At 42.5% G+C, this 13,997-nt stretch overlaps 1 protein-coding gene across 2 annotated transcripts in view; it reads right to left on the minus strand.

Moving 5' to 3' along the window:
* Positions 1 to 13,997, minus strand: part of IRAG2 (inositol 1,4,5-triphosphate receptor associated 2) — a 1,414,859-nt gene that overhangs the window by 381,589 nt on the left and 1,019,273 nt on the right. The window contains exons 23-26 of one of the 2 annotated variants that reach the window (XM_086920307.1): positions 8,705 to 8,767; positions 6,499 to 6,545; positions 6,336 to 6,406; positions 6,106 to 6,240 (exon numbers count right to left, since the gene is read on the minus strand). In XM_086920307.1, the coding sequence (XP_086776433.1) occupies positions 6,106 to 6,240; positions 6,336 to 6,406; positions 6,499 to 6,545; positions 8,705 to 8,767 (316 nt within the window). The remainder of the gene's footprint in view (positions 1 to 6,105; positions 6,241 to 6,335; positions 6,407 to 6,498; positions 6,546 to 8,704; positions 8,768 to 13,997) is intronic. The other variant, XM_086920312.1, reaches the window with a different exon arrangement.

A 13,997-nucleotide genomic window follows, 5' to 3' on the forward strand; every position in this document is an offset into this window, starting at 1 on the left:
CATTGATGTAGGTTTTTGGCAAGTCTGGCTCCCACCAGATGATGTTTAGGTGGAGTAACCAACACTTTGGGGTGGTCACTGCTTTCTGCTGGTATCTTATCTCTGGCAGAAGCAGCCTATTTTCTTCTTGGCTGCTGTTTATAAAATAGGCAGCTGATGGTGGTGCTCGGTACAGCTGGTGCTGTTGATAGACGGGTCAAAAGGGCTGCTGGTAAGACTGCGGTTGATATCTTTGGTATCCTCCAGAGTACAAATATGCTCCTCACCCACGAGCCCAGTAAAAAAAGAGTTATGTAACTAGAGAGTTCCTAGGGATTGAGCTGTGTCCATATCAGATTTTATTGCCTGTAGGGCATCATCAAAGGGTGTATCGAGAATTTTCGGAATGACGTAGCTTTGAGCCTGCCCTGGCATCAAAGAACAGCTGATCCTGCAAATTGCCAGAATCCTAAAGATGCAATATCCATTGCACAGTCAATGATCTCAGAAGCTGATCTTTCCCCTTCTTGCAAGATCTTTGGAGCTTCAGTCTTTTTTTCTTGCAGTAAGAAATCCAAGTATGTGGTAATGTTTGACCACATTTGGCGATCAGATTGCCCAACAATTTGTTGCGTGGACAGTTGTACCCAAGATTATTGTAAATAGCTTGTTGATATTATCAAGTTCCCTGTCCTTAGGTGGAGTAGAGATTACCTTGGAAGGATTTTGTGCAGCTTGAGTAATAACGGAATCAGGCTTTGGATGTCCTATAAAACAGGCAGGCGTGTCCTCTGGTGCCTTTGCCAATCCTGGGAAGAACTGCAGTGGCAGTAGCCGGTGTCTTCATTATTTCCCCCCCTTCCTCCAAAATATATTCTACAATTGGTATTGCTCTGATAATTTTCCTTGATTGCTCCTTGAAACCATACAGAAAGCAGACCAACTGTTTGACAGTGATGGGGAGCTGTAAACATTTGGCAGCTCACTCCATTAGCGTTTTAAAACACTCCAAAATCCTCTGGTGGAGAATCTGCTGGCTGTGGTGCTGGAGGTGATTATGAAGGAACAAGGTAATCGTCCCATTAGTTGGTCATGGCTTGATTGTCTGGTATTTCACCTTCTTCCCTATTTCCATCATCATCATCATCTGTAGCAGATGAATCCTCTCGAGGAGGCATAGTGATGCAAGATTGCCGTGTTATCCTTGGAGAAAGGTGGAGGTGGTATGTAGTCTGGTGACCTAGTTGCAGACGTAGGCACCACTGCAGATAGATGTTGCGCTTCAGCTGGTGCTGAAAAGTGCATGTAGTAATTCTGAAGCATGCTTTGTAAATCTTGTACCAAAGCAGCAGGAACCTGGACCATGCCTTGAGGGGGTGGAGGAGGAGCATACTAATGGTATTGCTCCATATATTGATGGGCTTGATAAATGGGCTCTTAATAGTCCTCTTTTTACTTGTCCTGATACTTTACGTGCAACTCCGAAAGACTGAAGTGCACCAAAGTGTCCTTGATCCTCATCTTCGGACTCTACTAGATCCAACAATTGGATGGGCGGTAGTGGGGACACCTTACTAGGAGATGTGCATTCAGGACGAACACTTTCTGGCGATCATAAAAGTAACATTGTCTAGGTCGTCGACGGTACTGTGTACGGCGTGCTCAAAAGTCAGTTAAGACTATGACAATGAAGACTTCTCTGAAATGTTCATTGTTGATGAGGCCTTCGTTTGTGTGGCACGGACGCCGATGCAGTCGTCAACATTTGTAGGAACAGTTCTCACCAACGTTGCTGTCGTCGACGGGGTGGACATTGTCCGCTAGGTGGTCTTTGTCGATGTGGATACAGTTGCTGGCGATGTTGATGGTACATTAAAAGTCAATGGTGAGATTGTCGAGGGGAGGACCGCTGTTGAAGAGTTGATTTTAGGCACAGTCGACAATGGTTTTGACGGGTTGACGCAGTCAATGACGTTTTGCCAGTTAGTTTGCTGTTTTTGGAAACTGGTTCAGAGGAGGATCTATGCTTTAATAGCAGGGCTATAGATGGAGTGGAAGTCTCAGATTTGGAGTCTGTAGAAGCCCTTTTTCTTTATTCACCATGAGAGGAGCATTATTTAAAGCTTTCTTGATCCTGTGAGGTGATTCATGACGAGACCACTTCCTCTTTTTAGATGTTTGTGAGGAAGTAGAACAGTCACTACTTTCCTACATAGAAATTATGGCAGCTTTTGATTTTAATTTCTGCAACCATAGCAAAGCACAGTAGAAAAGTTTCTACATATCTTGCAGTCTCACCTTGTGGGATGGATGAACAAAATTCAGTACATTCTTTATAGGGGGCTCCTGAATGAAGCCTTTTCTTACCTCAAGTGGCACAAGATCTAAAGAGTTCTTTTTTTACAAGTTCAGACATACTGGAATAGATAAGAACAAATTTGGAAAGCACCATAGCTGAAGAAATGAGCACAGCTCAGGGAAACTCCCTCTCACATCACGTGCGGTGAAGGTCTGAGGGAAGATACCTCTGTTGGGAGTGCTTTACAGGTGCTGCCACCTGATTGGTCATAGTTCTAGTTTGGTCCTTTTTTCAAAAAGTCAGATAGGTAGTTCATTTTTATCTTCTTCAACTTGGAATTTGAAAGAGTAGAATTCAGTTTCAAATGTGTGTCAATTTAGATACCGTATATAGGTTTCCCGATTTATGCCCTTATACGGCCACAATTCGCATTGTCCATATTTAGGCATAGAAATCCTACCCTTATTTAGGCATTATCCATGCTAACCAAATACAGGCATAGCCACCTACATCCGTCCATCAAAGTCACAAAGAGTTTTTGGAAAACCAGACTCTTAAGCCTTTAGGACTTTCCCTTGCTTGGATTATTGATTTCTCCAAGAACTCATTATGAATGAACATCTATTCCTTAGGGGTTCATTCATGACGTTCTTCTGCCCGACTTTTACGTCAATACTGGCATTCCTAAACACCTTTGAGGTATAAGTATACCTTCACTTGCCATGGCAAACCATGGTTTGGCTGCCTACTTGTACGACACGGCTCGCTTCGGCAAGTCCAGAAGGAAGTCAAGTCCCCGCCTGACACACTGGCCAGATGCTGTCATTCTCCTTGCAGACAATCCAGCTCCAGTGTTTCTGACTCCCCTTGCAGGGTGTTAGAGATCCAGACCTGGAAAGAGATTCCAACCTCTATCGTTCTAAGGTATGGAGCAGACTAGAACCTAGAGGGACTCTTGGCAACTCTGACAAAACTAAACTATACCTAGCTATACTTTAGAAACAGCACCTACTTCTTACCTCATACTACACTTAGGTTAGGTACAATGGGGTAGAACTAACTAGAAGCATCAGATGAGTATTCACATTTTAGCCTGTGTTATTTATGTACGTATTTTTATGACTATATATGTCATAGCTACAAACCATGCTAGTGTAGTAAAATCTAATCTTATTGCTAACACTGTACATATTATACTTCGCATTCTGTCTTACGATTGTAGCAGTTTATATCTCTTGCATGAGAAATAAGACTGTTCAATAAACCCTTTTTATTGAAACGCCAGTCTATTTCTGTGTAAACTGTAGAAACGAAGCATGCACGATTGACTGAGTAAAACTGTTATCTATTGTTTCCATGATTCTGAGACTGTTCCGATTCTAATGGAAACAAAGTGGTCATGTTCATGTGGTTGTCAGAAACGAATCCCTTCTTGTTTATTCGAGAAGTTTCTAGTGAACTCTGAGTTAGCTGGCACATACAAGTAATTAAGTATAATGTACTCGATAGAGACATACTGACCTCAGTCCAATGTCAAATCTATAGTGTATATTATTCCAATGTGCAGTGCCTCTCAGGGATATAGGAACTACACTACACAAATGCAGGTTTCTTTCTGGAAGAAAAAGTTTTCACAGTTGAATACAGATGTAAGAGGTTACGAATCCAAGGAATAGAAGTCTATATATTTTTAAGTTGACCTAAGATCATGTAGGTGATTTAACAAATCTTTTGGAAGGATGTCATCAAACAGGAGGCTGTTGTTATTGTCAATTAAGAGGTTGATGGAGGTTCCTTTGACAATGGTGTACTTACTGCAATGCGGAGTCCATTTATTAAGAAGATAGGAATATAAAAAGAAAGAATGAGGAGTCATTTGAAACATTCCAGTGCAAAGTTATATCACCCACAAAATGTTAGATGATCATTTTGAAATTTTCTAAACACTGTTCAGCAAAAGATGCATTATCTTCACATAAGTGATCAATAATGGATGGAAAACTGCGTGGCAGCAGAAGCAAAACAAGTTGAGGCCCATAATCATGAATATGTTGGAAAGAATCCCAATTCAACTTGTTTACAGTGGAAGGAAGTTTGCAGTATAAATGGTGCTCCAACACCTATTCTTTCTTTTCTAGTGTAACTGATGCTCGAGTATTCATGGAGATGAGAAGGGTGGGTTCTTCAAGCTAGGTCAGAGTCACAACCACTCTACCCAACAAGAAGGCCGCCAGAGCAACACTAAACTTCAAGTCCATCATACTCACTTCACTCATGTGAAAAGGTTGGGAGGCAATGTACTGCATCTTCTATCCAGCTGTATATAGGGTTTGATTCAGAGATAGCTTGCATTTTTGAAAAGGTTTACTGCATTTCAGTATTCATAAACTGCACTTTTGTAGCAACATACACTGCTATAGTAGGTCCAACTCTACACATAGCCAACCACTGGTACTGCAACACCATCCCATAGAAAATGATGGGGATAGGGACTTGTTACAAAGGTATAAGTTGTTTCAAAAGTGCAGTTTGTGTATACTGAAAAGTAGTAAACTTACTCAAAAGTTTAAGTTACTATAAAAGTGCAACATGGGAACAGTACTTTGTAGCACATTCCAAAATACAAGTCAGGACGTCCAAGAACAATGGCAGATGAGTTAATCTCTTCCCAATGTGTCTCATCTGCAAAAGCACAACAGGATCACAAGAAGTCTGATGGAGTGTTATTGTTTTTCATTACTCGCTATTACATTGCCTTGTTGGTGGATAAGCAAACCCTGGACCTGTAGTATTGAAACAGTTGCTTTGGGAGGACCCCATGTTTGTAAGCACTCCACGAAAAATCACGTAAACTCTCTCTGGCTTGGATCATTCCTATGTTCTCTCAAAATCACAGTGGCTTACACTAATCAGAAATGACCAATGGAGCTTAACCATAAACAAGCCTGCCCTTAACTCACAGGACATTTCAACACAATGTCCACTCTGCCTCCACCAACATTAGAATACTCAAACTAGCACAACTACTTCCTCTTCATGCTTCCCGCTACTGCTTGTGCAGGTAGGATTCATGGTATATACTAAATTGTAGGGTGACCACAGCTAAAGAAGCAAATCTACGTACTGAGAAACGAGAACTGTCCGAGCACTAGCATTACAAAGGTAAATGATGCACTATCAATGCAGTGGTACCCACACAATCTTACTGTGATTTGACATTGTACTTAAAACAACAAACACCCAGACCACCTGGAATAAAAAGAAACAGACACGGCAGTATTTTAACTTTGCAAATTCTGAAGTGATATTGTGTAAAAAACGGTGCCCCCACCTTTTGGTGTAACCAACTCTCAAACATGGAGCTGAGATAGAAACAACGAAAATCTTATTAAGGCATTTGTTTGGGGCCAAGGTGCAGGGAAAACTGGCTTTGCAGTGTTTTACTAGACGAACAGGATCACAACGTCATTGCCATAAGTATTGGTCACACATTCTGCACAAAATACCACAGTGAACAACTTATCACAGTCTTAGAATTGTGGGAAGTAGCAAAAAAACAACAAAAAAACTGCCTACAAAATGCAGGAGTTTTCAAGAGCCCAACCAGACTGGACAAATTTGCAGGCTCTCTTCTAAGACAATACACCAGACATAAGAAAATGCTGGGCTTTCTATACAATGTGAAAGCATGTTCCTCATTGGCGCACCACCGTAAAAACATTGTATCCATACTCTTACATTACCTCTGTTCCAGTAACAGACTTTGCATATTGAAAAGCTGAAAAGCAAGTATTTAACAACAAAAGCTAAACAAGGTGCGATGTTACCTGAAGCATTATTTGACGCAGACTCTGTCTGCTCCGCACTTGCTGAAATAAGAGGACATTTCTCCATCCCACTTTCCTGGGAAACGTTGGATCTGTCAGACTTCATCTCCATTCCCAGTGGAGGTGATTGCAGATCTATTGTAAAAGAAAATTAAATGAGTGGGAAAAGGTTGATCCCATCAATGACATGAAACCCCACTATACAGAGCGGAGGATGCATCTAGTTTTACCGGAAGAATCTGCGGCTCCTTCTGAATTAGGTGGCGTGTTGTCCTGTGCTTCAAGTGGTGATTGTATATCCCTGTCAAAAGATAAATACAACAGCCGATATGAATTGAGCAAAGTATTTATACATAGAGTATTCAAACAACTGAAAAACTGATTCCTACAAACCTGGGGCCAATTTCGTTAACTTCCATTAACAGCTGTTCAATGTGGTCCTAAAACAGCACAAAAAAATTAAAAAGTAGGGATCTTGCAAAACAAACTAAGATTCACAATCTTTTACTCCCACTTCTAAGGAATCAGATTGGATTCCAGAACTATGAAACTCAACAGCTTGTGTCCAAGGGACTTCATGACACCCATTTGAATTAGTAGGCACCTCAAGATGCCCCATCTAGTGCCTCTGAGGCAATATTCTTACTTGGACACAGACTTTTAGGAACTTTAATAGAGGACTCCTTTAAGGCGGGGGAAGAAAAGCAATGAAAAAGAAATATTATCCCTCAAGTTTATATTATGTTCTTGTAAATTGTAGAGTGTGAAAGACTACCAAGCTAGATCCTAGTCATTTGGGTTAAAAAAAGCCAGGTGAAATGCAAATAAAATAGAGGTGACAAGATTTTGGAGGATGCAACCGCCACTTAGGTCGAGGACGAAGTCTCAGGTAAACATTAAAGACGGGCCTTTAAATGAAAAAATGGTGATAAATATGTCTCCAATTACAAAAAATAAAATAATTTGGTTCTAAATCTGCCCAGCAAAGTGATGGATTGAAGAGTCAGTGCAATATGTTCACCAGTAAACATGCTCTGGTCTACAGAAGCAAGGTACTTCAGATATTTCATTCAGGCTACACGTCTGAGACATCACAACAAATAACTCGGATCTCATTGTTTGTAAACATTACAACATTCCGTCCATTCACCTAAAAATAGTGCTCCATTAGTGGGAGTCCCGCTCACCCACCCCACAAACCTGTGCAGGCCATGTATGGCTTTCCCTCCCTGTAAAAACAAAAATGGGATTATTGCTTTCCTGGTTATTTTTATGATTCTTATATATTTTTGTTCTCCGATTATGGGGTAGACCTATTCACAAAAGATCGTCACTGCAAAGCATAAGGCCAGGGGTATTTCTGGCTCAATATTTTAAAACGATAGCGTAGATGGCCACCGTGAAATCATTATTCATTGGTTCCACAATGTAAATATGAGACCTATAAAGGGAAGACTCTACAGAATATGAAGACACACTAAATGGTTCTTCCGACATACTAAGTAACATTTTCAACATAACACTTCCTTTAAAACGTTTTATAATGAAAACATCGATGCCAGTGACCATCGGCTGCAGTGTTTCAAAATACCTTTGAAACATGCCTAAAGTAAAGCAAGTACACTTGAGCTTTACAAGAACAAATCCAGGCTACTGGGTCTGAGAGGAAACATTTCTCACTATTAACATAAAAGTCGAGCTTGAAATTATAAGTAACTGTGTAGCAATACTGCAGCATCTGCTGGGACCCGCCTTACCAGTATTAAGGGAACACACATCAAATTTTAAGATTGACTAATAAAAACCCCTTCTTCAGGCAGGCGCACCAAATCTGCATACTCTGAGGAGGAAGTGAGAACCACGTATAAAAAGTGACGACAGCAGATAAGGAGCTGTACTTGCAACAGGAAATTCTGTCTCTGATCGAAGAAATAGAATTAAGAAGATAGACTAAAAACTCTAGTCAAGGGCAGCCGCCCCACCTCAAAATATTGTTCAGAGCACAGACAAAATGCCATCAGAAATAGAGAGGGTAAAGAACTCTGGACTCCTTTATTTCATTTATTTTATGCGTTTTTTCATATAACGCGGACTTTACCCGAAGGTGTCAGAGCGCTTCACAATAGGAACAGTAATGATACAGGAGAAGAAAATTGCAAGTGAACAAATTACAAAAGTAAGCGTTAAGTTACATGAGGCAAAAATTACAAATGTGAGCAAACAAAATACAAGAGGTAGCAAACGGTACGTTACATGAGGAAAAAGTGACATGTGCAGGTTACAAAGGCATACAAAGTACAAGTAGAGGTATAATACTGCAATAAATGGGAGACACTCAAAAACATGAACAAACGTTACGTAGGCAATGGTAGCACTTGTGCAAGTATCTAACGCAAAAAAAATGTAAGAGGTTGCAAACAGTGTGTTACAAGAGAAAAGAGACGTGTGCATGTTACAAAAGAGTATCAAACACAGGTAGAAGGATAATGCTGCAATACTTGGCAGACACTCAAACCACAAGAACACACTGGGAAGGCACTTCCATAGTCAAATGAAATCTGAAGGCGCATCTGCGTTAATTGGCCTTGAAGTTACTCACCGTCTCCAAATGTGAAGTAGGCATGGGGTTGGAGTGAGTAATGTTGTGCCAACCATGCTGAACCTAGTGTTTAGAAAAGGAAATAATTCAGATCCAAGAATCAACGCCTATGCCGTCGACGTAAAATTATCCTTAATGAGATAAATACCAGAGTCAGGAGTACCATAATATTCATATTACTGAATCAAGATCGATTATTTATTCATTACAATGAGGAGGCTTTGGTACAATTAGCAATCCATGCACGTAGAGGAGTCCCTCCACTGCTTTGGCCATCAATTGAAGTTTTAGTCCTGGTTGCAGGAGGGGTTTGCTATCAAAGAGACCTGGTGTAAACATTGAATTAAGTACAAACCTCCTTTGACACAGCCACAGCAGCATCAAGTGTGCAATGATGCGGTCAACAAACAAGTCATCAATATTAGCCACCCGGTGGGATTGCGGGTAGTCACTACTTGGCCCAACCAAGACTCAACCCAAAGCCAGACCACATTGCAACAATGAAGCAGCACCTTCCTCTAAACCATGCCCCAGGCCAGCTCCGACTCAGGGAGCAGGATAGGTGGGCAGCGTCTCGGCCTTGCTCCTATGTGGCATCGTCACTGCCACCTTGTCAGCACACAATGATGTTGCGTTTAAGGCACTACAGCAAAACCTGTGAGATCCACCTGCAAGGTGCCCATCCCTGGCACGTGATGCACACGGGCTCAGTGACAAACTACATGTCACAGTGCATCTGCAATCTCGGAAGACAGATTGCTTGAAGCCCTATCACCAAAACCTAATGCGAACATAAGCGGCTCAATGCACCCATCCACGGAAGGGTAGGTCTTCGATGGGCAGCCAGTCCATGCAATGGCAACTGGGGGAAAACATAACAACCAATAACTGAAGCGGCAGCCCAATGCCCTCCCTCTCTCCATTTCTGAATGCTCTCCGACTCACTCTCGCCTTCCACAGCCAAGCAGACTACTGAACTGTGACAAACAGAAGCCACAAGTTCTTAGAGATGAGACGAGTCTGAGCAGAAAGTTCATTACAGTTTTGAGGCATCCATGGTATTTGCAGATTTGCCAACCTTGCAAAAATGGTTCCGTAATAAAACGTGGCTAGCAGCTATGCTTCAGATCACTTGTGCGATATGCCTTAGGAAAGGATGGGGTTCATTGAAGGGGTACCCCAAGATGATGCGTTATTCATAATAAACAGGGCCAAATGGTGCCTTGTGAAACTCTATTCCAACTTATATTACCTCAATATAGATAAGTTTTACAGACTGTTCCGAGAGTGAAATTATGAAATGCAACACGACTTCAGGCTCCGGCATAGGACCGTGGAGCATTGTTTTAGCAATAGCACCACACTAGGCATGTGACAATCTTTAAAACAAGCATTTGAAATGCAATCGGACTCGCCTTTAGGACCATATATGTACTTAGATATGCAGCACATTAGCCTGGGTGCTTAAACATCTATTGTTTTTAACCCCTTCACTGTGGCGGCTATTCCGCCTCAGTGCTAAGAGGGCGGGGCGTAAGAGCGGCGGGCTCATGCTGGTGACGGAACCGCTCCGTCACCAGGTCGGTTGCTCTGTGCTTATGACGGAGCGGTTCTGTCACGGCCCCACCCGCTCAATAGAACGCTCAGCGCAAACGCGGAATACGTGCCGCGCATGAGCGGCGGGCGGGCCATGACGGAACCGCTCCGTCATCAACACAGCGCCACCGCAGCTGATGACGGAGTGGTTCCGTCATCAGCGCCCAAGGGGTTAATATGGAGGGAAAGTAAGCACTAAACTGCGAGACACACCGGGTATGGGAAAGAAATATTGCCTTTCAACAGGAAATGGTATAGTCCAAAACTCTGTTTTTAATATAAAATTAGGGCCTTCGTAGTTATATCCCTGAAAATACAAGATTTGAAAAAAATGTTATTGTCTACGGGTGCTCATGGAGGACAATTTCTATGGACTGGAAACTAGAGAATGCTAAAGCGATTCTGGTATTTTACTGGCCTCTGCTGGTCGTTTTCTATCAAGACAGTTAAATGGAGGGAGTTGCCCAAAAAAAAAAATATATATATATATAAAATCCCTCGGCACAAAGCAATTGTATCATTTTACTGACCTCTGCTGGTCGTTTTTATCAATAAAGTTAAATAGAGGCAGTTGAACAGGAAAAAAAAGTCCCCAAGCAGAAGCAGACAAGTCCTAGGTCTAATTTTCAGTGCCCACAAAGTACATACACATATAAGTATATAATAATAAGTATATAGTAAAGAACAGGCTAGAGGTCTCGAATGCTCGACCTAAAAAAGGAATACATTTGGAGGCAGCTTAAACACCGACTGGGTTCCCTGAACCTTTCATGCCGTCATCAGCCAAGCAATATCTTCTTTGCCGCATACTGCAAGCTGGGCGAAGCACCATGAAATCTGAGAGCTGGACGACTGGTGAAGGTCGGTGGAACGCATGAAAGGAAGATCAGCTTAACTTTCAGCCCCAGAGATACCTCACTGCTCAGTCACTTGAATCATGAGTCATGGAAGCAGCAGTCAGCTGCATGTGGCAGAGAAACAAAGGAGATGCTCCTGCCTGATTAGGATTAAACTGTCCACAGAAAAAGCAGACTTCTACTTGTGTAGGGTTCATGAGGGAAATAGCAACGCAGGAGAGGGTGGGCCCCTAGGTAGGAAATCTTACTAACAGCTCAGACAGAAAGGGTACTCTGGTCTGTGCCAAGTGATAGAGACCATCCTCTCAGTTCTTGATTCTTCTTCCTGATCATGGCACCCCACCTCGAATGATGCATCCCTACACTTGAAGCAAGCCAGACAATTCTAGAGTTACCTTGTAGCAACAGCACAGACGTGCACTGGCTGACTGTTGGCAAATCAAGAGAGACAGGCTGTGTGTGTTACCTATTCGGTTGTAGAACGTTTATGAGTTCCAGCAGGTGCTTTGCAGGTATGCTTTCTAAAATTAAAACATTTTGAGAAATGGCGAACAACACAGCAGACAAAACAATATCACTGATGCCACGCATCGAGAAAACACTGAGCATGAGAGAAGCAGGCTCAGGTTCAGGGCATTGTTGATGTTGAAAAAGGAAGGGGGGGGGGTCTAAGGGGACATTTGTGCGGGGTCCCCAAAAGTAACGAATTAACTGTTTTCTAAGATGTTTCCGATTCCCCTGCTAGGTCGTCTATGAAGAGAAATAGCACATTGAGTGAAAGCTTCGCACAATATATTACTCTGTCTTTTTGTCAAAGAAGGAACCTGACTTCGCTAAACTGAACCTTTTAACCACATGCAAATTAAATTCTACTTTTAGGCACTCGATTTGAATGTTTCTCTATAGCAAACATTGTTACACCTGGATGCGCTGTTCTACACACTGGTGAATTATTTGCAATTTATTTAACCTCGAAGCCATTTCACTGGCATAAACGTTCAGGTACAGCTGGAGGAATCATATGGGATACAGGGAAAACCCCACAGGCTAATCCCTAAAAACAGCCTTTATCTACCCGAGATAAAGGGCTATTTTTAAGAGTGTAAGGATGGTGGGCCCATGGCCGAACTAGGCTGACAAGCATCTCTGAGTAAAAAACACACATGTTATCGTAGATATCTCAATAATTTGAGCCCGATAGCCTCCTGGAGACAGTTTAACTCACTCCTACGCTCATTTGCTACGTCGGAGCAGGAAAGTATTAAAAAGGTACAGGGCTCCTTTTAGCCTCCAGTGCCACCCCTCTCCCACAGGCCTGCATGCCAACAATGGCTACAATTTAAAACCGCCCAACTAAAAAAAAAAATGCATTTTATTATATACAAAAGACTACAGAAAATGTATTGCAATTTAGTATGAAAATGTACAAATTCATTGGCCAATGGTTTCAGGAATAGAGCGAATTTGATGTAATAGGTAGAGGGAAGTAACCAGGAGAGAGAACCGACAGAAGAGGGGCTTTGAAGGACGAGCAGGAAAGCGAAAGACTGGAGCGAACAGATTGGGTCTCCATGTTTGGGTGTCGAGGCCTGGGAGCAGTGAGGAATATTTGTACTGAGGTTTTAGGAACAGAGACACATACTAAACTAGGCCGGTAACAAGCTTTCAATGCATTTAATCACTAACTGTAGGATACATTTTACACGAAGATAAAGGGAAACCCGCAGACAGACGCAAGATTAGAAGAGCTGTAGGCAGTGACGGGTACCTTAAAAAGAAGACGAATTAAAGCATTAACAATAAACTGCACAAGGGGTAGTTACTTTGTCGGAACTCTAACAAATCCATGTATTATTCACTGGGACATGGTGTACACCCTCATATGCATACTTCTCCAGGTACACACTAACATTACTAATGTGGTAAAACCACGCATACATCACTCCTGTACAAGGTTGGAAAAATAGGGGCTTTTTAGGATAGGCAATGTCAGGCTATTTAGGCGGGGAAGGAGGCGAGCAGGGGCTACTCGTTCCCCGCAATGGGGGCTCGGGCAGGGCTTGAAATGGAAAACCAGAAGTGAAGGTACCCTTTAACACAGTACCTGCTTGTTTCACAGAAGTGCCAACCCAATTAAAAGTATCACGCCACTCTAGAAAAGTGCAGGTATTCTCCCTCTCAGAATAATAAAAGTGCCGGTACTCAGTACCACACAGTCACGGCCCATTTAAAGCACTGGGCTCGGGCCATTTGACTAAAACCCTAGGATCCTTCCTGCTATGGCTCTGCAAACTGGGACAAGTACAACCCCTTCATCAACTTACTTTCAGCGGTAGTGATGGCGAGAAGCTGCAGGGTTGTCCGAAAGGTTACGTGGAGGGGAGGGCGGGGCTTCAACTTCAAAACTTGTCAGCAAGCAGCACAAAAAGGGATTGTCTAAGCCAGTGTTTGTCTTTTTTAAAGAAAGTACTTTAATATACACAGAAAGGTCAATCCTACACATGACAAGCAAAAGATATGAACTCTTCAATGGCGTGGACCAATGGCTCTTGAGCATGCATTCCCCCTCCTGCTCCTACCCTCGCTATCCCCTTCACCAGGTTTGAGTTATGTCTTGGACAGGTATCAATCACAGGCACATTGCAACACCCCTCTTAGTTCCTGCACTCACTTATTCTAGTAGTCTCCCATTGTTCTAATCTCACTACAGCAGAGTTGTGCTCATTCTTTGGGTGTGGCCAGGAGGGACCCCAGGCACATATGTGGCTCCTTCTGTCATCCGAGAAGTTTCAGCTAAGGATGCTCCTGCGCTCAGGTTACGACCCTGGTAGAAGTTTGCA

The sequence above is a fragment of the Lissotriton vulgaris genome, chromosome 1_1 (genome assembly GCF_964263255.1).
Source record: "Lissotriton vulgaris chromosome 1_1, aLisVul1.2, whole genome shotgun sequence".
Taxonomy (NCBI): domain Eukaryota; kingdom Metazoa; phylum Chordata; class Amphibia; order Caudata; family Salamandridae; genus Lissotriton; species Lissotriton vulgaris.